We start from the raw sequence: 26,098 nt of genomic DNA, 5'->3' as shown, positions 1-26,098 counted from the left end.
TGCACCCTACATACAGTACCAGTCAAAAGTTTGGACACGCCTACCCATTCCAGGGTTTTTCTTTAGTTTTACTATTTTCTACGGTGTAGAATAATAGCGAAGACATCAAAACTATGAAATAGCACATATGGAATCATGAAGTAACCAAAAAGGTGTTAAACAAATCAAAATATGTTGTATATTTGAGATTGTTCAAAGTAGCCAATCTTTGGCTTGATGACAGCTTTGCACACTCTTGGCATTATCTCAACCAGCTTCATTAGGTAGTCACCTGGAATGCATTTCAATTAACAGGTGTGTCTTGTTAAAAGTTCATTTGTGGAATTTCTTTCCTTCTTAAACAACTTCTTGTCAATAGGGGGGCTCTGTTTTCACTTTGGAAAAAAATCGTGCCCAATTTAAACGGCCTCGTACTCTATTCTAGATCATACAATATGCATATTATTATTACTATTGGATAGAAAACTCTCAAGTTTCTAAAACTGTTTGAATTATATCTGTGAGTAAAACAGAACTCATTTGGCAGCAAACTTCCATACAGGAAGTGAAAAATCTGAAAACGAGGCTCTGTTTCAGGGCCTGCCTATTCAACTGGCTTTTATTTATCGATATGCATGCACTTCATACGCCTTCCACTAGATGTCAACAGGCAGTGGAAGGTGGAATGTGGTGTCTAGCTTGATCTGAGGTCGAATAAGAGCTTTTGGAGTGACAGGTCTGGTATTTTCTTTGTCCTCGAAGGCACGCAGGGGAGCTTGACATTGTCTTCTGAAAAGCGTTCGGTATACACGCCGGAGATATTATATATATATATATGATTTTATTTGATACATATGATAATAACATCATAAAGTAGGTTTTTTCAACCGAGTTTTATCAGTTTATTAAACGTTTATTGGGACTTTTGGAGTTTTCCATTCTTTGCGCCAAGAGAGGATGGGATTGTTAGCAACCTTGGCTAGCATTGTGGCGCGAATTCGACAGAAGAAATGGACATTCAAAAACCAAACAATGATTTATTCTGGACCAAGGACTCCTTGTACAATATTTTGATGGAAGCTCAGCAAAAGTAAGAAAACATTTATGATGTTATTTCGTATTTCTGTGTAAAATGTTGACTCCTATTCTCCGCCGTGTTGGTGAGCACTGTCTCACAATAACGCAAGCTGTATGTTATGGTAAAGTTATTTTTAAAAATCTAACACAGCGGTTGCATTAAGAACCAGTGTATCTTTCATTTGCCATACAACAAGTATTTTTATGTAAAGTTTATGATGAGTTCTTTGGTCAGATTAGGTGAGTGTCCAAAATATCTCCGGACATTCTGGGAAAATGTTGCTACGAATTCACAATGTATAACCACGATTTGCAGCTCTAAATATGCACATTTTCGAACTAAACATAAATGTATTGTATAACATGATGTTATAAGACTGTCATCTGATGAAGTTGTCCAAAGGTTAGTGATTAATTTTATATCTTTTGCTGGTTTTTGCGAAAGCTACCTTTGCGGTGAATAAATGCGTTTGTGTGTTTGGCTATTGTGGTAAGCTAATATAATTCTATATTGTGTTTTCGCTGTAAAACACTTAAAAAAATCGGAAATATTGGCTGGATTCACAAGATGTTTATCTTTCATTTGCTGTACACCATGTATTTTTCATAAATGTTTTATGATGAGTATTTATGTATTTCACGTTGCTCTCTGTAATTATTCTGGCTGCTTTGGTGCTATTTTTGATGGTAGCTGCAATGTAAAACTATGATTTATACCTCAAATATGCACATTTTCGAACAAAACATAAATGTATTGTATAACATGTTATAAGACTGTCATCTGATGAAGTTGTTTCTTGGTTAGTGACTAATTTTATCTCTATTTTGTCGGTTTTGTGAACGCTACCTATGCGGTGGAAACATGGTGAAAATATGGGGTTGTGTGTTTGGCTATTGTGGTTAGCTAATAGAAATACATATTGTGTTTTCGCTGTAAAACATTTAAAAAATCGGAAATGATGGCTGGATTCACAAGATGTTTATCTTTCATTTGCTGTATTGGACTTGTGATTTCATGAAAATTATATTATATGATATCCCTGTCCCGTTAGGTTAGGCTATGCTAGTCAGCTTTTTTGATGAGGAGGATCCCGGATCCGGGAGAGAGAAGTGGTAGAGGTTATTAATGCATTTGAGCCAATCAGTTGTGTTGTGACAAGGTAGGGGTGGTGTACAGAAGATAGCCCTATTTGGTAAAGAACAAGTCCACATTATGGCACGAACAGCTCAAATAAGCAAAGAGAAACAACACTCCATCATTACTTTAAGACATATGAAGGTCAGTCAAGAACTCTGAAAGTTTCTTCAAGTTCAGTCGCAAAAACCAGCTATGATGAAACTGGCTCTCATGAGGACCGCCACAGGAAAGGAAGACCCAGAGTTACCTCTGCTGCAGAGGATAAGTTCATTAGAGTTACCAGCCTCAGAAATTGCAACCCAAATATATGCTTCACAGAGTTCAAGTAACAGACACATCTCAATATCAAATGTTCAGAGGAGACTGCGTGAATCAGCTCTTCATGGTTGAATTGCTGCAAAGAAACCACTACTAAAGGACACCAATAAGAAGAGACTTTCTTGGGCCAAGAAACACGAGCAAAGGACTTTAGACCGGTGGTAATCTGTCATTTGGTCTGTCCTGAAATTTGTCCAAATATACGATTTTTGGTTCCAACCACCGTGTCTTTGTGAGACGCAGAGTACTGTAGGTGAACGGATGATCTCTGCATGCGTGGTTCCCACCGTGAAGCATGGATGAGGAGGTGTGATGGTGTGGGGGTGCTTTGTTGGTGACACTGTCTGTGATTTATTTAGAATTCAAGGCACACTTAACCAGCACGGCTACCACGGCATTCTGCAGCAAGACGCCATCCCATCTGGTTAGTGGGACTATCATTTGTTTTTCAACAGGACAATGAACAAAACACACCTCCAGGCTGTGTAAGGACTATTTGACAAAGAAGCATAGTGATGGAGTGCTGCATCAGATGACCTGGCCCCCACAATCACCCGACCTCAACCCAATTGAGATGTTTGGGATGAGTTGGAACACAAAGCAAAGGATGAAAAGCCAACAAGTGCTCAGCATATGTGGGAACTCCTTCAAGACTGTTGGAAAAGCATTCCAGGTGAACCTGGTTGAGAGAATGCCAAGAGTGTGCAAAGCTGTCATTGCAAGAATATAATAATATCAATGATATGTAATGTCATGTATGCTCTCTCTCTGGCGCTCTAGGTCGCCATGCTCCTGCACCTCAGCCGGATTGACAGGTTCCTGCGCCTCAGCAGAAGTGACCGGTCCGCTCCTGATCCCCGGGATTGTCATTTTGGTCGGCGTCCTGCGGCTGGAGCCAAGCGTCGGGGAGGGGGTACTGTCACGTGTGCTCCCTCTCCGGCCTCTAGGTCACCAGGCTGCTTGATACGGCGCACACCTGTCACATTGGTTATGCGTATCATCGCATTATCACACTCACCTGGACTCCATCACCTCCTGATTACCTGCCCTATATAGTAGCAAGGTGTGGTGGAACTGCAAAGTGACATCGATCTCATCCTTTGCAAAAGTGCCATCAGATCTGCTTCCCTGATCATCCATCATGCTTCCAGTTCAATTTCATATTTTATTGATTTGTTGATGTTTTATGTTTGTACTTATATTCACAATTCAGCTTTTAGCTGCCATGTATGCAAAATAAAACTGTTTACTGTGTGCTAGACTGTCCTGCCTGTGAACTAAAATGGGAATGGGTCATTTATGTTGTGTATGAGGTAACTGGTTAACCGACCCTTTGAAACTTGAGGAAGGTACCCAGCACTCTACCTGTAAGGTCAAACTGATGACAGGTCTAATGACGTGTCTGTCACTATAGTCTTATCAATCCCTCTCCCCTTCTACCCATCTCACCCTCTACCCCTCTTTCCATCTCCCCATCTCCCCCTCTCCCCCTCTCCCCTCTCCCCATCTCCCCACCTCTCCCTCTACCCATTTCCCCCTCTCCCCCTATACCCATCTCCTTATACCCATCTCCCCATCTCTCCCTCTACCAATATCCCCTCTCCCCCTCTCCCCCTCTACCTCTATCATATTCCTTCTCATTCACTGTGTTCTATCTGCTCTGGAAAGTCTTGGGGGTGAATGAATGGGCCTGTCTCCCCTCTCGTGTTTCACATAGACCTACACCCCAAACCCAACCCCACCCCTGTCTGCCAGTCAGCGAATCACAGGACAGCTGTGCATTTCCGTAACTCTTGACCTCTGAGCTTTACCCTGTCCCTTCCTGCCCATTTCAACACATTAAAAATAGATGGCCACCAATGACCACCACTTCCTCCCCAAGCTCTGACAGCTGACACACCCTACAGGAATGTGCCATGATCATGGCATGTCTGCCCAACTAGATTGCTGTGGACCAACTGTAAACAAGGCCATAAACTGTGCATTTGTGTGTGTGTGTGTGTGTGTCAGTGTGTGTGTGTGTGAGATTGCCACAAGTTTACCTCCTAAAGCCTGTGAAGAAGAGATCCTCCTTGACCTCCAAGCATCGCTGTGGGAAGTACTGGTGCTGAAGGTGCTGCAGCGCTCCCTGGTGGTGAGATGGTAAAACTGCAAAGATTTGTGTTGCAACAAGGGATGGTTGATGATGATGATGGTCTGTCAGTGAGTGGATTATCACTGGCTCCATTATGAAGTACTTCATTTATCTGCAACAAAAACGTATGTTACAAATATACTGTAACTATGGCAAACTAGACAAGACATGCCATTATGCTTGAGTTTAATACGACATACTACAATAGATACTGTTAGTCTGGGTGATAATCGTCCTGGATTTAACTCATATTTGACCACAGGAGAGCAGTGTAAATCAACATACTACAGTACTTGGGTCATTCTTGGGCTGCGGTAATATTTGAAAATTAGATATATTTTTTACTAGAATAAAAAAAAAAAAACTGAATAGTCCATAACATTAAGTACATATTAAACCTTCAAGGAAACATATTCTCCCACCTCAGGTATTAAAACCCTTTTTATTATTGTCCATTTTTGTCTGATATGGACACCATTTATCTTCAACCCCGTCACAGACAATATGGACGTTGTCTGAATATGATTATAAAAGATATTTGTTATAAAAATGTAACGGCTTTCTTCCTGGGATGAAGGAGAGGACCAAAATGCAGCGCGGTTATTGTTCAACATGTTTAATAAGAAGATAAACAGTGAACATTAACAAATAACAAAATAACAAACGTGAAAGCCGAGACAGTCCTATCTGGTGCAGAACACAAACACAGAGACAGGAAACAACCACCCACAAAATCCCAACACAAAACAAGCCTCCTATATATGATTCTCAATCAGGGACAACGATTACCAGCTGCCTCTGATTGAGAACCATATTAGGCTGGACACAGAAACAGACAAACTAGACACACAACATAGAATTCCCACCCAGCTCACGTCCTGACCAACACTAAACAAGCAAAACACATAATAACTCTGGTCAGGACGTTACAGTACCCCCCTCCTGAGGTGCGGACTCCGAACGCACCCCTACAACTCAAGAGGAGGGTCTGGGTGGGCATCTGTCCGCGGTGGCGGCTCCGGCGCAGGACGAGGACACCACTCCACCACTGTCTTTGTCCCCCTCCTTAGCGTCCTTTGAGTGGCGACCCTCGCCCACGACCTTGGCCTAAGAATCCTCCCCAAGGCCCCCACATGATTTAGGAGGTAGCTCAGGACAGAGGGGTAGCTCAGGACAGAGAGGTAGCTCAGGACAGAGAGGTAGCTCAGGACAGAGAGGCAGCTCATGACTGGAGGGCAGCTCATGACTGGAGGGCAGCTCATGACTGGAGGGCAGCTCATGACTGGAGGGCAGTTCATGACTGGAGGGCAGCTCATGACTATAGGGCAGTTCATGACTGGAGGGCGGCTCATGACTATAGGGCAGTTCATGACTATAGGGCGGCTCCTGACTGGCTGGCGGCTCCTGACTGGCTGGCGGCTCCTGACTGGCTGGCGGCTCTGGCGGCTCCTGACTGGCTGGCGGCTCTGGCGGCTCCTGACTGGCTGGCGGCTCTGGCGGCTCCTGACTGGCTGGCGGCTCTGGCGGCTCCTGACTGGCTGGCGGCTCTGGCGGCTCCTGACTGACGGGCGGCTCTGGCGGCTCCTGACTGACGGGCGGCTCTGGCGGCTCCTGACTGACGGGCGGCTCTGGCGGCTCCTGACTGACGGGCGGCTCTGATGGCGCTGGGCAGACGGGCGGCTCAGATGGCCCTGGGCAGACGGGCGAATCAGATGGCGCTGGGCAGACGGGCGGCTCAGATGGCGCTGGGCAGACGGGCGGCTCAGATGGCGCTGGGCAGACGGGCGGCTCAGATGGCGCTGGGCAGACGGGCGGCTCAGATGGCGCTGGGCAGACGGGTGGCTCAGATGGCGCTGGGCAGACGGGTGGCTCAGATGGCGCTGGGCAGACGGGTGGCTCAGATGGCGCTGGGCAGACGGGTGGCTCAGATGGCGCTGGGCAGACGGGTGGCTCAGATGGCGCTGGGCAGACGGGTGGCTCAGATGGCGCTGGGCAGACGGGTGGCTCAGATGGCGCTGGGCAGACGGATGGCTCAGACGGCGCTGGGCAGACGAGCAGTGCAGGCGGCGTTGGGCAGACGGCCGACTCTGACCTGCTGAGGCGCACAGTAGGCCTGGTGCGTGGTGCCGGAACTGGTGGTACCGGACTGGAGACACGCACCTTAAGGCTAGTGCGGGGAGCAGGAACAGGGCACACTGGTTTCTCAAAGCCGCACTATAGGCCTGGTGCGTGGTACCGGAACTGGAGGTACCGGGCTGAGGGCACGCACCTCAGGGCGAGAAGGAACAGTGCGTACAGGGCTCTGGAGACGCACAGGAGGCTTGGTGCGTGGTGCCGGAACTGGAGGTACTGGGCTGGGGCCACGCACCATAAGGCGAGTGCAGGGTGCTGAAACTGGAGGTACTGGGCTGGGGCGGGAAGGTGGCGCCGGATATACCGGACCGTGCAGGCGTACTGGCTCCCTTGAGCACTGAGCCTGCCCAACCTTACCTGGTTGAATGCTCCCCGTAGCCCGTCCAGTGCGGGGAGGTGGAATAACCCGCACTGGGCTGTGTAGGCGAACCGGGGACACCATTCGTAAGGCTGGTGCCATGTACACCGGCCCGAGGAGGCGTACTGGAGGCCAGATATGTTGAGCCGGCTTCATGGCACTTGGCTCAATGCTCATTCTAGCCCGCCCAGTGCGGGGAGGTGGAATAACCCGCACCGGGCTATGCACACGTACAGGAGACACCGTGCGCTCTTCCGCATAACACGGTGTCTGCCCGTACTCCCGCTCTCCACAGTAAGCATGGGAAGTGGGCGCAGGTTTCCTACCTGCCCTCGCCACACTACCCTTTAGCCCCCCCCCCCCCAATAAATTTTTGGGTGAGCCTCTCGGGTTTCCAGCCGCTCTGCCTTGCAAGTGCCTCATAATGCCGCCTCTCCGCTTTAGATGCCTCCAGCTCCGCTTTGGGGCGGCGACACTCCTCTGGCTCTGCCCAGGGTCCTTCTCCATCTAGAATCTCCTCCCATGTCCATTCCTCCTTGTACCACTGCTGCTGTTGCTGCTGCCCGTTGCCACGCTGCTTGGTCCGGGTTTGGTGGGTGGTTCTGTAACGGCTTTCTTCCTGGGATGAAGGAGAGGACCAAAATGCAGCGCGGTTATTGTTCAACATGTTTAATAAGAAGATAAACAGTGAACATTAACAAATAACAAAATAACAAACGTGAAAGCCGAGACAGTCCTATCTGGTGCAGAACACAAACACAGAGACAGGAAACAACCACCCACAAAATCCCAACACAAAACAAGCCTCCTATATATGATTCTCAATCAGGGACAACGATTACCAGCTGCCTCTGATTGAGAACCATATTAGGCTGGACACAGAAACAGACAAACTAGACACACAACATAGAATTCCCACCCAGCTCACGTCCTGACCAACACTAAACAAGCAAAACACATAATAACTCTGGTCAGGACGTTACAAAAAATATACATTTACCTAATGCTCATGTGTCCCCCAAACCAATTCAATTATTATAAATATAAAATGTAAAATCTCTGAATGTTGCTTTATTAAACCCTGAGATAGACACATTATGTGTCATCGGGTTCATCATTTAAATAAAAAACACGTTTCAATTCAGCATTTTAACATCAATCTAATCTTCTTGGGTTTGTCCTTAACATTTCAGTCTGAGCTCAGAAAACATTAAAATCATATTTATTCATCTTTGCGATGTTATTTAACAAATATTGTCATGTGACGGGGTTGAGACTAGCGTGACATGGTTGAATACTGTTACGGGGTTGAAGAGACATCAGTTTCCATACAAGCTAGTTTAGTTTACTAAATCCCTCCAAGATTTACCCCAAAACATTACATTTCATTGTATGTAACCATGTAATTAGGACATGAGATATATTTAGAATAATCTGGGTTTTATTAACCAAACTGCAGTAAATATGGAAACAAATGAAAACACATCAGGCATTAGGGTAGTTAATAACATTCAACAGGTTTCATCAGAAAAGTTCAGCGTGTCATCAAACTGTAGGAACATGTTCCAAGGGCATTTAGAATGTTAGAACAGCTGTAGCTACAGCACTAGTGTCGGCATGGCGATCCTTCTTCTCAGGAGCACCATATTCATTCATTCATTAGTGGTTTTCTTCCTGAGAGTCTGGCCCACACATCTCTCAACCTCTACGTGGCGGGTTGTCACATGTAGTGGGGGTGTGGAATCATCTCAAGGACTTCATCAAACTGAGACCAGTGGATGTCATGTCGAGAAGGCCAGAAAAAATCAGTTTGGTCCGACACGATGCATACATTCCACTTGTACACTCATGTCATCCGTGTCGAGGATGATGCCTGGATAAAGGTGATCATATTCCACTACAAACCACTGACCAAGAAGACCTGGATTTACCCACTGGATATCGTCCACAGCTTGTGGATTTTCCTCATTGGCTGTTCTGGAGCAGCCAGGACCTTCTGCCTGAAACTGAAGCGCTGTGTGTTAAAGCATGTACAGTTTAGCTCCTTCTTTGTTGAACAAAGACAGTTGACATCACGAGACATCAGCTCACCAGGAGCAAGGGTGATATTCTCATGGTGGAGGGCACCGCTTTTATCGGGCTTGGCATCATCTCCATCGCACATTCAACACTCTTCACAAAGAACAGCTTCACTGACGTGTTTGTCTCACGGAGGGCTTTGTAAAGCTCCTGTGCATCACTGATATCACGGCCCTTAGCCACCAACCTGTCCTCCGTTCTCTTCAACGTTCCTCCCACACCATCAGGAGCCCCTTTTCCATGGCTTGACTCTAAAAAGTTCCATGTACCAGCTTTGAATCCACGTTTGTGTAATTATTGTTGTGAAAAGCAGGAAGTTGCCTCTCTGCTTATACTGTGTGCAAGGCCCATCAGTAAAAACGTGCAATACAGACACTTGTGGATGTGTGTCCTGAAGGGAGTCCAGCACTGGATGGAGGTGTTTCCATATAGCAGGAGGGCCTTTGTGCCTAGAGGGGGAGATGGTTGTGAAGCGTATCGGCTCCTGTTGGTCAACGTACAGTACCTCAGTATGTAGAGTAGGCTGCTGGTGTGGGGCCCCAAAGTCAACAGCTTGGATCTCCCATGTGTATCTGCAGACAGAGTTGTCTGAAAAGTCCACATGGATCAAGGTCTCCTCCATTGCCATGTGTTTCCTGAGCTCACGGCAGTAGGTGTATTGCTGTTTAATGTTGAACAGGAGTTTTCTTAGACTTGTGAATGTAGTTGTGGAGCAACTCGGTAAGGGTCTCCTGGGCGCTCTCAACAGTTTTCTTGACAGTGATCCTAACTGTGGAACCTTTTATCTCGTGGTCTTGTTTTTCAATAGTCTTGTCTTCTATGACCCATTGGAGAAAGGAAACTTTTGCCATGACATCATATGTACTGGAGAGGGGGGGACACTTTTGTTTGCACAAAGCACACTCCCCCGTACATGCACTTCTTGCTAGAGGATTCGCAGGATAACATCTCGGTCAAGCTCTCCAGATTTGAGGTCTCAATTAACTTCAGGAGATTCAGCTTCTCAGCCACACATCTCAGATTGTCACGGAGCTTACATAAGCACGTGTCTCGGTCAGACATGGAAGGGTGAACAGCCCAATAAGGTCTCAGGTGACAAAACAGAGCAGAAGAGAGATTCTCAGGGTTCTCTGATAAAAAAATCTTCTTTGCAGGTTTTTCATGGTGTCCTCCAGGAACCTTTTCTGCATCTTAACTTCCTGCACTGTGATAGTTTGTTTCCTCCCAGTTGTAATTATTAATTAATTATATATTATTTCAATTCATTATACTGGACATTTCAATGTATATACTAAATATTTTAACATTTCATTTCAGTGACCCAATACTTGAAATATAATATAAAAAGTCAGAGGGACTGAAATATTACCCCAGCCCAAGAAAGACCCACTTGTATTCAACACTGAACTGTGTCAACCACGGGAGGTTGGTGGCACCTTAATTGGGGAGGACAGGCTCCTGATAATGTCTGTAGAGGAATAAGATGGAATGATGTCAAATACATAAAACACGTGGTTTCCATGGTTTCTTTGACTTTGATGCCATTCCATTCGCTCCCTTCCAGCCATTATTATGAGCCGTCCTCCCCTCAGCAGCCTCCACTGGTGTCAACTTATTTAGAGTTGAGTTTTATTCCAGTAAACATGGCAGCTTCAAGATGAATTGTGTATACAACAAGGAATTCCCTCATTTAAAAGAAATCTATACATAATGTCTTTGCATTAGGCCTATAGGTCTACATTTCCTCAGCGGAATGTGAATCAAAGCACTTCTGCTCCACTGATGGCCACATGTAACAGGGCAGCCATGTTGGATCATGCAGAATGTTAATCAAAACACTTCTGCTCCACTGATGGCCACATGTAACAGGGCAGCCATGTTGGATCATGCAGAATGTTAAATAAAACACTTCTGCTCCACTGATGGCCACATGTAACAGGGCAGCCATGTTGGATCATGCAGAATGTTAATCAAAGCACTTCTGCTCCACTGATGGCCACATGTAACAGGGGCAGCCATGTTGGATCATGCAGAATGTTAATCAAAACACTTCTGCTCCACTGACGGCCACATGTAACAGGGAAGCCATGTTGGATCATGCAGAATGTTAATCAAAACACTTCTGCTCCACTGATGGCCACATGTAACAGGGCAGCCATGTTGGATCATGCAGAATGTTAATCAAAACACTTCTGCTCCACTGATGGCCACATGTAAGAGGGCAGCCATGTTGGATCATGCAGAATGTTAATCAAAACACTTCTGCTCCACTGATGGCCACATGTAACAGGGCAGCCATGTTGAATCATGCAGAATGTTAATCAAAGCACTTCTGCTCCACTGATGGCCACATGTAACAGGGCAGCCATGTTGGATCATGCAGAATGTTAATCAAAACACTCCTGCTCCACTCATGGCCACATGTAACAGGGCAGCCATGTTGGATCATGCAGAATGTTAATCAAAACACTTCTGCTCCACTGATGGTCACATGTAACAGGGCAGCCATGTTGGATCATGCAGAATGTTAATCAAAGCACTTCTGCTCCACTGATGGTCACATGTAACAGGGCAGCCATGTTGGATCATGCAGAATGTTAATCAAAGCACTTCTGCTCCACTGATGGCCTCATGTAACAGGGCAGCCATGTTGGATCATGCAGAATGTTAATCAAAGCACTTCTGCTCCACTGACGGCCACATGTAACAGGGCAGCCATGTTGGATCATGCAGAATGTTAATCAAAGCACTTCTGCTCCACTGATGGCCACATGTAACAGGGCAGCCATGTTGGATCATGCAGAATGTTAATCAAAACACTCCTGCTCCACTGATGGCCACATGTAACAGGGCAGACATGTTGGATCATGCAGAATGTTAATCAAAACACTCCTGCTCCACTGATGGTCACATGTAACAGGGCAGCCATGTTGGATCATGCAGAATGTTAATCAAAGCACTTCTGCTCCACTGATGGCCACATGTAACAGGGCAGCCATGTTGGATCATGCAGAATGTTAAATAAAACACTCCTGCTCCACTGATGGCCACATGTAACAGGGCAGCCATGTTGGATCATGCAGAATGTTAATCAAAACACTCCTGCTCCACTGATGGCCACATGTAACAGGGCAGCCATGTTGGATCATGCAGAATGTTAATCAAAGCACTTCTGCTCCACTGATGGCCTCATGTAACAGGGCAGCCATGTTGGATCATGCAGAATGTTAATCAAAGCACTTCTGCTCCACTGATGGCCACATGTAACAGGGCAGCCATGTTGGATCATGCAGAATGTTAATCAAAACACTTCTGCTCCACTGACGGCCACATGTAACAGGGAAGCCATGTTGGATCATGCAGAATGTTAATCAAAACACTTCTGCTCCACTGACGGCCACATGTAACAGGGCAGCCATGTTGGATCATGCAGAATGTTAATCAAAACACTTCTGCTCCACTGATGGCCACATGTAACAGGGCAGCCATGTTGGATCATGCAGAATGTTAATCAAAACACTTCTGCTCCACTGATGGCCACATGTAACAGGGAAGCCATGTTGAATCATGCAGAATGTTAATCAAAGCACTTCTGCTCCACTGATGGCCACATGTAACAGGCAGCCATGTTGGATCATGCAGAATGTTAATCAAAACACTCCTGCTCCACTCATGGCCACATGTAACAGGGCAGCCATGTTGGATCATGCAGAATGTTAATCAAAACACTTCTGCTCCACTGATGGCCACATGTAACAGGGCAGCCATGTTGGATCATGCAGAATGTTAATCAAAGCACTTCTGCTCCACTGATGGCCTCATGTAACAGGGCAGCCATGTTGGATCATGCAGAATGTTAATCAAAACACTTCTGCTCCACTGATGGTCACATGTAACAGGGCAGCCATGTTGGATCATGCAGAATGTTAATCAAAACACTTCTGCTCCACTGATGGCCACATGTAACAGGGCAGCCATGTTGGATCATGCAGAATGTTAATCAAAGCACTTCTGCTCCACTGATGGCCACATGTAACAGGGCAGCCATGTTGGATCATGCAGAATGTTAATCAAAACACTTCTGCTCCACTGATGGTCACATGTAACAGGGCAGCCATGTTGGATCATGCAGAATGTTAATCAAAGCACTTCTGCTCCACTGATGGTCACATGTAACAGGGCAGCCATGTTGGATCATGCAGAATGTTAATCAAAGCACTTCTGCTCCACTGATGGCCTCATGTAACAGGGCAGCCATGTTGGATCATGCAGAATGTTAATCAAAGCACTTCTGCTCCACTGACGGCCACATGTAACAGGGCAGCCATGTTGGATCATGCAGAATGTTAATCAAAGCACTTCTGCTCCACTGATGGCCACATGTAACAGGGCAGCCATGTTGGATCATGCAGAATGTTAATCAAAACACTCCTGCTCCACTGATGGCCACATGTAACAGGGCAGACATGTTGGATCATGCAGAATGTTAATCAAAACACTCCTGCTCCACTGATGGTCACATGTAACAGGGCAGCCATGTTGGATCATGCAGAATGTTAATCAAAGCACTTCTGCTCCACTGATGGCCACATGTAACAGGGCAGCCATGTTGGATCATGCAGAATGTTAAATAAAACACTCCTGCTCCACTGATGGCCACATGTAACAGGGCAGCCATGTTGGATCATGCAGAATGTTAATCAAAACACTCCTGCTCCACTGATGGCCACATGTAACAGGGCAGCCATGTTGGATCATGCAGAATGTTAATCAAAGCACTTCTGCTCCACTGATGGCCTCATGTAACAGGGCAGCCATGTTGGATCATGCAGAATGTTAATCAAAGCACTTCTGCTCCACTGATGGCCACATGTAACAGGGCAGCCATGTTGGATCATGCAGAATGTTAATCAAAACACTTCTGCTCCACTGACGGCCACATGTAACAGGGAAGCCATGTTGGATCATGCAGAATGTTAATCAAAACACTTCTGCTCCACTGACGGCCACATGTAACAGGGCAGCCATGTTGGATCATGCAGAATGTTAATCAAAACACTTCTGCTCCACTGATGGCCACATGTAACAGGGCAGCCATGTTGGATCATGCAGAATGTTAATCAAAACACTTCTGCTCCACTGATGGCCACATGTAACAGGGAAGCCATGTTGAATCATGCAGAATGTTAATCAAAGCACTTCTGCTCCACTGATGGCCACATGTAACAGGCAGCCATGTTGGATCATGCAGAATGTTAATCAAAACACTCCTGCTCCACTCATGGCCACATGTAACAGGGCAGCCATGTTGGATCATGCAGAATGTTAATCAAAACACTTCTGCTCCACTGATGGCCACATGTAACAGGGCAGCCATGTTGGATCATGCAGAATGTTAATCAAAGCACTTCTGCTCCACTGATGGCCTCATGTAACAGGGCAGCCATGTTGGATCATGCAGAATGTTAATCAAAACACTTCTGCTCCACTGATGGTCACATGTAACAGGGCAGCCATGTTGGATCATGCAGAATGTTAATCAAAGCACTTCTGCTCCACTGATGGTCACATGTAACAGGGCAGCCATGTTGGATCATGCAGAATGTTAATCAAAGCACTTCTGCTCCACTGATGGCCTCATGTAACAGGGCAGCCATGTTGGATCATGCAGAATGTTAATCAAAGCACTTCTGCTCCACTGACGGCCACATGTAACAGGGCAGCCATGTTGGATCATGCAGAATGTTAATCAAAGCACTCCTGCTCCACTGATGGCCTCATGTAACAGGGCAGCCATGTTGGATCATGCAGAATGTTAATCAAAACACTCCTGCTCCACTGATGGCCACATGTAACAGGGCAGCCATGTTGGATCATGCAGAATGTTAATCAAAGCACTTCTGCTCCACTGATGGCCTCATGTAACAGGGCAGCCATGTTGGATCATGCAGAATGTTAATCAAAGCACTTCTGCTCCACTGATGGCCACATGTAACAGGGCAGCCATGTTGGATCATGTGAGGAGGCACAAGCGGCATTCGTTTGCAGTGGATCCAGGAAGAATCATACACACTATTTTAGATACACAAAGATGCCATTTACATTGTATTTTAATATTTAATGTGCAAGACGTAATGTCTAAATTAATACAAATACATTCATTTATTTGAAAGGACAATTTTACAGTAATTCACTACATCATATAGACTAAACATTTATTTTAACCAGGGTCCCATTTTGATGTAACACAATCACAACAAATAAATGTAATTGATCCCTGGTTCAACAGACCCTGGCCTATATAGAAAGCTTTACAGAACGGTATTTCAGAGTACATCCCAGTATTACATGACTGTCCCCACATCCCAATACAGATCATAATAAGATGCAGGAATTAAACTGGTCAGACAAGTTGTAGGAGACATTTGGGCCAAACCTCTACGGTTGTTGTGTGGTTTATAGCTGTTCTGTCATTGTAAATTACACATCATTTATACACTAGAGGGCACTATATGGGTCACATGCATATAGGCTAGGCTACAGTAAATACATATATATCTCACAGGAGGCTGGTGGCACCTTAATTGGGGATCACGGGACCATGGTAATGGCTGGAGTGAAATGAGTAGAATGGTATCAAAAACCATTAGATCAATTCGCTCCATTCCAGACATTATGAGCTGTGCTCCACTCAGCAGCTTCCTGTGATATATAAACACTTGCAATCCTACTGGTGCTCGAGTGGCTATTAAGAACTTTTGACCTGGTCAGCCAAGACACATTGTATAATGGGAGTTACCGCTAAGTACGTTTACGGATTAATGCATATTCTTGTTTTGGTCCCAAGAGACATTTCATCGTTAAAGTCAGAGACCACTTTTCAAATGTTCTATATTTCCCCCCCATCCTTCTTTCTATAATGCAGGCTACATGTGAAAGGATGGCTGCCATCGGACTAAGTCTCAAATGTTGTCAGGGGCTGGTATTTAACGCCTGATGTTTTGGCCTTGTAGAGCATCACTCCGCACAGCATGGCAACGGCTGCTACGATACACCCAACCAGCAACCCCATGTTCATGTTGGTCACTGGAAAGACAAGAAAACACCTTTTTTAACACAAAAACTCTTGGTGAAACGAAAAACACCTGTTTATGCAGAGATGCTATTTCCTGTTGAAAGAATCCACTGTAGAGGTCCTTCCTAAATGTGTAGTCATTTAACAGACACTCTCTTATCCAGAGCAACTTACAGTAGTGAGTGCATACATCCTCATGTATTTTCTTAATGGTCCCCTGTGGGATTTGAACCCACAACCCTGGCATTACAAGTGTCACACTTTACCAACTGAGCTACTGAGGACCATGTAGCCTTGCCACTTCTGCAATATACTGTATCGTCAATAACACAAAGTACAACATTTGATTTGTAGCTTATCTAAAGCTACAGCCGTTTCCCTCAGGGTTAGCTTACCTGAGCTCTCTGAACTCTTTCTCAGGCGCAAAGGACCCTGGGAAATGTGGTGTTTGGCCGTTTGCATGGCGGCCTCTCTCTTGTGGTGGTGGTGACCAGCAGGCTGGGGGGAGGGGGAGTTGACGCAGCCCTGGGCACACCGGGTGTTGGGGTTCCCAGCCTCACACAGGATCACTGAACAGCTGATGTACACCTATAGCCAGAGGGTTCAAAGGTCACTGAACAGCTGATGTACACCTATAGCCAGAGGGTTCAAAGGTCACTGAACAGCTGATGTACACCTATAGCAAGAGGGTTCAAAGGTCACTGAACAGCTGATGTACACCTATAGCCAGAGGGTTTAAAGGTCACTGAACAGCTGATGTACACCTATAGCCAGAGGGTTTAAAGGTCACCGAACAGCTGATGTACACCTATAGCCAGAGGGTTTAAAGGTCACCGAACAGCTGATGTACACCTATAGCCAGAGGGTTCAAAGGTCACTGAACAGCTGATGTACACCTATAGCCAGAGGGTTCAAAGGTCACTGAACAGCTGATGTACACCTATAGCAAGAGGGTTCAAAGGTCACTGAACAGCTGATGTACACCTATAGCCAGAGGGTTTAAAGGTCACTGAACAGCTGATGTACACCTATAGCCAGAGGGTTTAAAGGTCACCGAACAGCTGATGTACACCTATAGCCAGAGGGTTTAAAGGTCACCGAACAGCTGATGTACACCTATAGCCAGAGGGTTTAAAGGTCACCGAACAGCTGATGTACACCTATAGCCAGAGGGTTTAAAGGTCACTGAACAGCTGATGTACACCTTTATCCAGAGGGTTCAAAGGTCACTGAACTGAGAAGATATCACCCTTGAATGATCCAGCAATCTGTCCCCATTTACCTGGTCATGCATTCCGATGAATTTGAAAGCTTCCATTCCGAACTGGAAATGCCTCTGGTGACGGGGGGAGAAGATTTGAACCGTCTCGTCCACAATGCACCTGGTAAAAAAACAGACAGGTAAAACATAGAGTACAGTAAATATGTAAAGTACATACAGTAAGTGCAGTAAAACAATCTTTTAGTCTAGAATTTTCCCCAGCGTTTATACAAATGTCTCGAACCTGTCGTTTCTATTGTCATCTCACATTACTGACAAGTGTCCACCATGAGGTTGATGAATGCCTCAGTGTTTATATTTTAATATATATATATGTATATGTGTGTTTCCTTTCTCTAATCACCATTACTATTAGTATTAATTGAATGTTATTGTTGATGTCTTTATCTCACTTTGCTTTACCAACAGTAGCCTTGCCACTCGTGCTAATCAAGCTGATTTGAATCATCAGTCTCACCCGTTTTCTATGATGGGGTAGGTGGGGTGGTAGTTGGGGTTGTCGTACGGCGCCGCTCTGCAGGACTCCACAAAGAGCTCCGTGTTGTTCACAGTGGACACGGCCTCGATGTCCATGTAGATCATCTGCTTCACCACCACGTCTAACGGGTAGTCACGGGGATCCACCATGTCGGTGAACTGGCTGGTCTGGTAGAACTCAAACTGGTAGGTGAACGTGCCGAAGCCTTTCTCCATCACCGTGATGTTGTTCCTGTGTGCACTGAAGCCCAGGGACACGTTGCCACGTTTGGCGTACTGGCAGTAGAACTGGATCTCCACCTGGTGCTGCCTGGTGATGATGTCGTTGGGGTTGTCGAAGGTGGTGATTTGGTTCTTGAAGATGAGGTTGTCGTCGTCCTCCTGGATTGAGAGAGATGGAGAGGAAAATCATCTAGACAGTTACATTTGTGGGCACTGAACTTTACACACATCACCAGGATCAATCGTTTCAGTTCTGATATTGTTGTGAACCTCTTGGGGTTATGAGTGAGCATGTTGGTTTCTCTTTTGATGCAAAACTGTTCTGAGGGCAGATCTTCCCACAGGCGGCATAAAGCCACCCCTCACCAAAACACTCCATCTTGACCGTCTCTCTGAGGAAACCAATTCAAGATCTGTCAGCCTAGCTGGTGCCTTGGGGTGAATATCCCCTCAAACCAGGTTCAATATAGAGAACGCAGACACACATCCAGGAGTCACACAAAGAGGAATACTGTACATGTGTCATCCCACTGTAATATTTGACATCTCGGAGGCCTCACCTCTATCTGAGTGCCACAGGCATTGAGGGGGATGACTCCAATGATGTGGGTGCTGTTAGAGAGGCGTTGCAGGTCGCAGGCACAGTTACTGGGATCGTTGAGGCGGAGGTGGTCCTCGTGAATTTCAGTAACAGAGGACTTCTCCACTTCTACCGTCATCTTGGTCTCGTCACACACCACCTTGGCTTTGACTGTCACGGGAGAAATGTTGTTATTGTTGTATTTCTTCATATCTTTTGCAGACATGTCTTAATCAAAACAATCCGACTGAACCATGATTTGAGTTGGTTGGGGTCATTTCGAGTTTCATTTGTATCTTTCCTTCATGTTTGGTGATTTCAGATGTGTTGTCTAGGTATAGTATGTATCATACAGTATTCACAGCTTCACCTGTTATCAAAGTGCACAATTATACAATCACTCACCACACCATATTGTCCAATCACACACCACAGCATATTGTCCAATCACACACCACAGTATATTGTCCAATCACTCACCACACCATATTGTCCAATCACACACCACAGCATATTGTCCAATCACACACCACAACATATTGTCCAATCACACACCACAGCATATTGTCCAATCACACGCCACAACATATTGTCCAATCACACACCACAACATATTGTCCAATCACACACCACAGCATATTGTCCAATCACACACACCACAGCACATTGTCCAATCACACACACCACAGCACATAGTCCAATCACACACCACAGCATATTGTCCAATCACACGCCACAGCATATTGTCCAATCACACACCACAGCATATTGTCAAATCACTCGCCACAGCATATTGTCCAATCACACACCACAGCATATTGATGGTGGAAGAATGTACAAACCCTTTCTGCGTCCGACCTCCACCACAACACATCTCATCTCAGACTGATACACACTAGATCTGAAAGTATTAGAGAAGATCAGGGTGAACAACGGCACAATATTATCATTACATGTAGTATTAGTCTCTCTCTCTCTCATGTGCGTTGGGAAATTAAATATCATAAAAAGAGGAAACTCCAGAGAGAAGTAGTAGAACGTACAGGAAGTAGCAGAACGTACAGGAAGTAGTAGAACGTACAGGAAGTAGCAGAACGTACAGGAAGTAGCAGAACATACAGGAAGTAGTAGAACGCACAGGAAGTAGCAGAACATACAGGAAGTAGCAGAACGTACAGGAAGTAGTAGAACATACAGGAAGTAGCAGAACGTACAGGAAGTAGTACAACATACAGGAAGTAGCAGAACATACAGGATGTAGCAGAATGTACAGGAAGTAGTAGAACGTACAGGAAGTAGCAGAACATACAGGAAGTCACAGAACATACAGGAAGTAGCAGAACGTACAGGAAGTAGCAGAACGTACAGGAAGTAGCAGAACGTACAGGAAGTAACATAACGTACAGGAAGTAGCAGAGCGTACAGGAAGTAGTAGAACGTACAGGAAGTAGCAGAACATACAGGAAGTAGCAGAACGTACAGGAAGTAGAAGAGCAGTTCTGGTGATGTTTCTAGCATTATAAAACATAAGACCTACCCAGATAGCCCCTCAGTGATGAAGCAAATGGGGAAATACTCCCCCAGATTGTCCCGGATGGGTGTCCACCGGATGACAAACTCCCCCTGGGTAGTCATGTGATTGGTGATGTTCAGAGGTCCACTGACGATGACATCATTAACCCTAGAAAGGAGGCAAAACGTACAAGGTAAATGCTAGGTTGGATCCTTGGACGACCCAAACCTGAATCCTAACCTTAACCCCTACCCTAACTTAAACCACAACCCTTACCTTAACCATTTTAAATCGCAACTTGTGTGGGGTGACTCCGAGTCGGACGTCACAAGCATTCCCACTTAGCAGAGAGACAACCGCACCAATCCAAATCAATCACAGAAAATAAATGTACTCTTAATTGGAAAACTTTTGGTTTTCTTAGACCTTTTGGTGGATTTATACACGAGGCTGCTTTAAGGCAAATCATTGATTGTGGAAGAAAATATTTGTCATCACTGAAATAGTTACAAAGTACCACAGGTGATAAAGGTTTTAGCCAGGACTGCACTGTTACAGACAGGACTGCACTGTTACAGACAGGACCGCACTGTTACAGACAGGATGACCTGTTACAGACAGGATGACCTGTTACAGACAGGACTGCACTGTTACAGACAGGACTGCACTGTTACAGACAGGACTGCACTGTTACAGACAGGACTGCACTGTTACAGACAGGACTGACCTGTTACAGACAGGACTGCACTGCCACAGACAGGATGACCTGTTACAGACAGGACTGCACTGCCACAGACAGGATGACCTGTCACAGACAGGACTGCACTGTTACAGACAGGACTGCACTGTTACAGACAGGACTGCACTGTTACAGACAGGATGACCTGTTACAGACAGGACTGCACTGTTACAGACAGGATGACCTGTTACAGACAGCATGACCTGTTACAGACAGGATGACCTGTTACAGACAGCATGACCTGTTACAGACAGGATGACCTGTTACAGACAGGACTGCGCTGTTACAGACAGGACAGACTGTTACAGACAGGATGACCTGTTACAGACAGGATGACCTGTTACAGACAGGATGACCTGTTACAACCAGGAGGACACTAGAAATATAATCCTGGGTATAATACTGTATCATAGACTATCATGGATGTTGTCTCTTACGTTGAGTGTGTAGCCTCGGCCTTGACCCTGAACTCCAGCTCTTTGTTGACCTCGGCGTGGAGACGTTCTCCGTTGTGTGGTGTCGGCTGCACGAACCTGGGCAGGTACATACCCTCATCACAGGACGGAACAACAGAGTCCACTGAAGTGGAAAGGAACACAAACGTACACAAGTAAAGGCCAATACTTCACAAATAAATGCCATGTTTGATGTTGTTTAAAGAATAAATATGTCCAACCCTCCATCCAGGGGGCAGCAGGTAGCCTAGTGGTTGGAGTGTTGGGCTAGTAACCAAAAGGTTGCTGGGTTTAATCCCCGAGCTGACAAGGTAAACATTTGTCGTTCTGCCCCTGAACAAGATAGTTAACCCACTGTTCCCCGGTAGGCTGTCTTTGTAAATAAGAATTTGTTCTTAACTGATTTGCCTAGTTAGATAAAGGTTCAATAAATAAAAAAATCCAATGCATTGTTAACCATCAGAAGAGGAGTCTCTCACCCAGAAGAGAGAAATGCAGAGGGAGTTTGCTGAGGGGAGCAGTGGAGGGATAAAGACTTCCTGTGGTGGTGGTGGGCCAGGTGGTGGTGGTGGTGGTGGTAGTGGGCCAGGTGGTGGTGGTGGGCCAGGTGGTGGTGGTAGTGAGGTCGGTGGTGGTGGTGGGGGCGGCGGTGGTGGTGGGGGCGGCGGCGGTGGTGGTGAGGTCGGTGGTGGTGGTGGTGGGGGCGGCGGTGGTGGTGACGACGGCGGTGGTGGTTGTAGTGAGGTCGGTGGTGGTGGTGGGGGCGGCGGTGGTGGTGGTGGTGGCGACGGCGGCGGTGGTGGGGGCGGCGGTGGTGGTGGTGGTGGTGGCGACGGCGGCGGTGGTGGGGGCGGCGGTGGTGGTGGTGGCGACGGCGGCGGTGGTGGGGGCGGCGGTGGTGGTGGTGGGGGCGGCGGTGGTGGTGGGGGCGGCGGTGGTGGTGGCGACGGCGGTGGTGGTGGTGGGGGCGGCGTTGGTGGGGGCGGCGGTGGTGGCGACGGCGGTGGTGGGGGCGGCGGTGGTGGGGGCGGCGGCGGTGGTGGTGGTGGGGGCGGCGGCGGTGGTGGTGGTGGGGGCGGCGGCGGTGGTGGTGGTGGGGGCGGCGGTGGTGGTGGTGGTGGGGGCGGCGGTGGTGGTGGTGGGGGCGGCGGTGGTGGTGGCGACGGCGGTGGTGGTGGTGGGGGCGGCGTTGGTGGGGGCGGCGGTGGTGGCGACGGCGGCGGTGGTGGTGGTGGGGGGCGGCGGCGGTGGTGGTGGTGGGGGGCGGCGGCGGTGGTGGGGGCGGCGGTGGTGGTGGCGACGGCGGTGGTGGTGGCGACGGCGGTGGTGGTGGGGGCGGCGGTGGTGGTGGGGGCGGCGGTGGTGGTGGCGACGGCGGTGGTGGTGGTGGTGGCGACGGCGGTGGTGGGGGCGGCGGTGGTGGTGGTGGTGGAGACGGCGGTGGTGGTTGGGACGGCGGTGGTGGTGGCGACGGCGGCGGTGGTGGGGGCGGCGGTGGTGGTGGTGGTGGCGACGGCGGTGGTGGTGGGGACGGCGGTGGTGGTGGGGGCGGCGGTGGTGGTGGTGGTGGCGACGGCGGTGGTGGTGGTGGCGACGGCGGTGGTGGTGGGGGCGGCGGTGGTGGTGGCGACGGCGGCGGAGGTGGGGGCGGCGGTGGTGGTTGTGGTGGCGACGGCGGTGGTGGTGGGGACGGCGGTGGTGGTGGGGGCGGTGGTGGTGGGGGCGGCGGTGGTGGTGGTGGTGGCGACGGCGGTGGTGGTGGTGGCGACGGCGGTGGTGGTGGTGGCGACGGCGGTGGTGGTGGGGGCGGCGGTGGTGGTGGGGGCGGCGGTGGTGGTGGGGGCGGCGGTGGTGGTGGCTACGGCGGCGGTGGTGGTGGGGGTGGCGGTGGTGGTGGCGACGGCGGCGGTGGTAGTGGGCCTGGTGGTTCTGGTGGGCCTGGTTGTTGTAGTGGACCTGGGCGTGGTTGTAGTGGACCTGGGGGTGGTTGTAGTGGGCCTGGTGGTGGTAGTGGGCCTGGTGGTGGTAGTGGGCCTGGTGGTGGTAGGGGGCCTGGTGGTGGTAGTGGGCCTGGTGGTTCTGGTGGGCCTGGTGGTGGTAGTGGACCTGGGGGTGGTAGTGGGATAGGAGACGGTTGTTTGGTAGCTGGAGCGTCGGCGTCTCCCTGCATGAAGCGGTGCCCTGGAGGAACTAGAGCCATCGGTGTAGGACAGGGTGATGTGTTGGTTAGGAAAGTCCTCTACAATTAGCTCAAACCCGTAGACGCCACTCGTTGAAGTGTAGCCGTATTGTAAGGAGCAAGAGCCCTAACAGTGAAGAGGTTAGAACACAAATGGAATAGCTGGTTAAGACCAAAGACACTGTGCAATATCATGTAATCACATATAGATTGAATACAAATGAGTTGTGGTTTATGTTGTAATGTTTTGGTCTCAACGTGACAACACATCATGGTGTGTATCAACAATCACATGAGATTCAAGGTGTTGAAAATAACTGCCCACACCAACCTGATCCAGCTGGAAACCTGAAGGCTGGTCACACCTATCGCACTCAGGTCTGACCAATCCGTATCTGCATCTGACACGATCACCGTCAGGGTCAAAGGCCATGAGGTTGTAGGACCTCGGACAGTTCTGGGGAACACTACAATGACAGGAGTCAGAAATAGGACATATGAAATGAGTAAACTCTAAGGGCTCTATTTTAACAAACCTAACACAACGGTCAGTTTAAGAGCTGGCAGTAGAGCTACAGGATCGGAGGCACGTCAGAAATATTTTTTCTATTTTCACCACCACAATTTTAGGCGCAGTTGCTGGCAGTGTTGCAAAAGGGGCTGGGCCTTGATTTGTATTTATGTATTTTATTTAACCTTTATTTAACTAGGCAAGTCGATGAATAAACCAGTTGTGGGTGTGTCGAGGCTTGACCCCTCACTGGCCAATCAGAAGGTGTTCCATGGCTAAACATGTGGTTGCTTCAAGTTGTGTATTTACGGTATTTGATATATTTATTGTGATGTCATCAACTCCAGTTAGAATGTTAGTCCCTTACAGCCTAGTTAGTTAAATAGGATGATCCATGTTTACAGAAAACACTATGTTGAACATGTTTACAGTCCACATTGTTCTAATTGTATTGCTTCAGTATGGAAATGAATATAGGCTATAGCATGTACATTGATATAGGGACAAGGCCTACTGTAAATTGCAGTCTGAAGATGGACATGTCAAACGCAGTCAGTGAGCAAGATCAAATTCACTAGGCTATTGATTAGGCCTGAAAAGACAGTGTATAATTCTAATCAAATTCTAATCAAAACAAAACAGCAACTTGTTTAAATAGGCTAAATGTCTAAATACAGTTACAGCCTCCATAATAAATAGCACAGAGGGTTTGTTGTTGTTGTACAACATGATAATATCTCTAATGATCGGGGCCTGGAGACAATAAGAACGGACCGGTGTGGGGGCTGCCCCTGGACACGCCTCAAATATGTCACCCCGCCCACTTTAACACAAATGAGCTAAAGTTAAACAGGTCAATTGCTGACGTCAGGGCTGGAAAATGCTATTGCGCTATTTTTTACATAACGAAATTGCAAACTAACTTGAGTTTGATACGTGCGCCTCCTTACCGCCAAACATTTAGGAATATGTCTAATTAGGATTTCAATAACCTTTGTTGTATATATAAAAAACTGATCGGTTCTAAGAGGTAATGTATAGGGAGTCAGAAAGTTGTTACCGTATGAAAGGAAGAATGGCTGTGACTGGAGATCTGTTGGGTTCACCAGTATCAGATCTTGATCCCAGATCCACTTGTGTTTCCAGGCTCCAAGATCCAAGACGGTTTACTGTGGGGATCCAACAGCAGCTGTTCTGTCTGTTACAACAACAAAACATCTTTAGATAAGTGGTCACTTGGGCTGGAATGTTATCAAACCCACAATAGCAATGTCCTTTACCGAGTGTCTTTGTCACGGTCTTTGAAAAACAACTCAGAGCGGAGTCTACCTTGTAGAAGTAGGTTTTAACAGTATAGCTAAAACCATTATACCAGATGTGAGTTTAACATGAGTCATCGTGCACAGTGTTCAATGAATTGAATAGATATATTTCATAACAAACTTACACCAATTGAAAAGGTTTATCACTGGGGATATTTCTGGTCTCGACAGTTTCAGTTTCACACCACTGGTTGTTGTAACCACTCCGTCCTCTGCTGCTGCTGTCAATTGTGCCTCTGACATCTTTGACAGAAGAGCCGCAGTTCCCTGAGGAACAATACCAGCCCTCGTAATCACACCTATCATGGGTATTCTTGTAGCGGAAATCCACCTGGGGAACGGAAAGTCACATTGTAATGGGGCAATAAAACATCATTAGACTGATGAAGCCTAATTAAACTGATGTTTTGAAACAGCTTTGGCAGAACAATTGTTTCAATCTCACCAAGAATCATGTCAATATTTCCAACAGAGTGTCACGTTCCTGACCTGTTTTCTCTTGTTTTGTATTTATTTAGTATGGTCAG

General features: G+C 47.2%; 1 protein-coding gene and 1 non-coding gene across 2 annotated transcripts; both read right to left on the bottom strand.

The window, feature by feature from the left end:
- Positions 1-16,171: 16,171 nt before the first annotated feature.
- On the bottom strand, positions 16,172-19,078 carry LOC120024758 (CUB and zona pellucida-like domain-containing protein 1). The gene is made up of 5 exons (XM_038969044.1): positions 18,833-19,078; positions 18,031-18,431; positions 17,574-17,673; positions 16,683-16,879; positions 16,172-16,307 (listed from the first exon to the last, which is right to left on the bottom strand). Exons 1-5 carry the CDS (start codon positions 19,076-19,078, stop codon positions 16,172-16,174), a joined length of 1,080 nt encoding a protein of 359 aa, XP_038824972.1.
- Positions 16,502-16,577, bottom strand: trnat-ugu. The gene has a single exon. It is a non-coding gene; the product is annotated as a tRNA-Thr (tRNA).
- Positions 19,079-26,098: the final 7,020 nt, after the last annotated feature.

Source organism: Salvelinus namaycush, chromosome 30, assembly GCF_016432855.1.
Source record: "Salvelinus namaycush isolate Seneca chromosome 30, SaNama_1.0, whole genome shotgun sequence".
Taxonomy (NCBI): Eukaryota; Metazoa; Chordata; class Actinopteri; order Salmoniformes; family Salmonidae; genus Salvelinus; species Salvelinus namaycush.
This window is presented reverse-complemented; position numbering and strand designations above follow the sequence as displayed.

Coding starts and splice junctions, on each gene's coding strand:
- LOC120024758 (XM_038969044.1), bottom strand. CDS start 19,078: ATGTCTGCAAAAGATATGAAGAAATACAACAATAACAACATTTCTCCC. Junction 17,674..18,030: donor TACCCCATCATAGAAAACGG/GTGAGACTGATG, acceptor TTTTTTTACCAG/GTGCATTGTGGACGAGACGG. Junction 16,308..16,682: donor AGTTCAGAGAGCTCAGGTAA/GCTAACCCTGAG, acceptor TTTTCTTGTCTT/TCCAGTGACCAACATGAACA.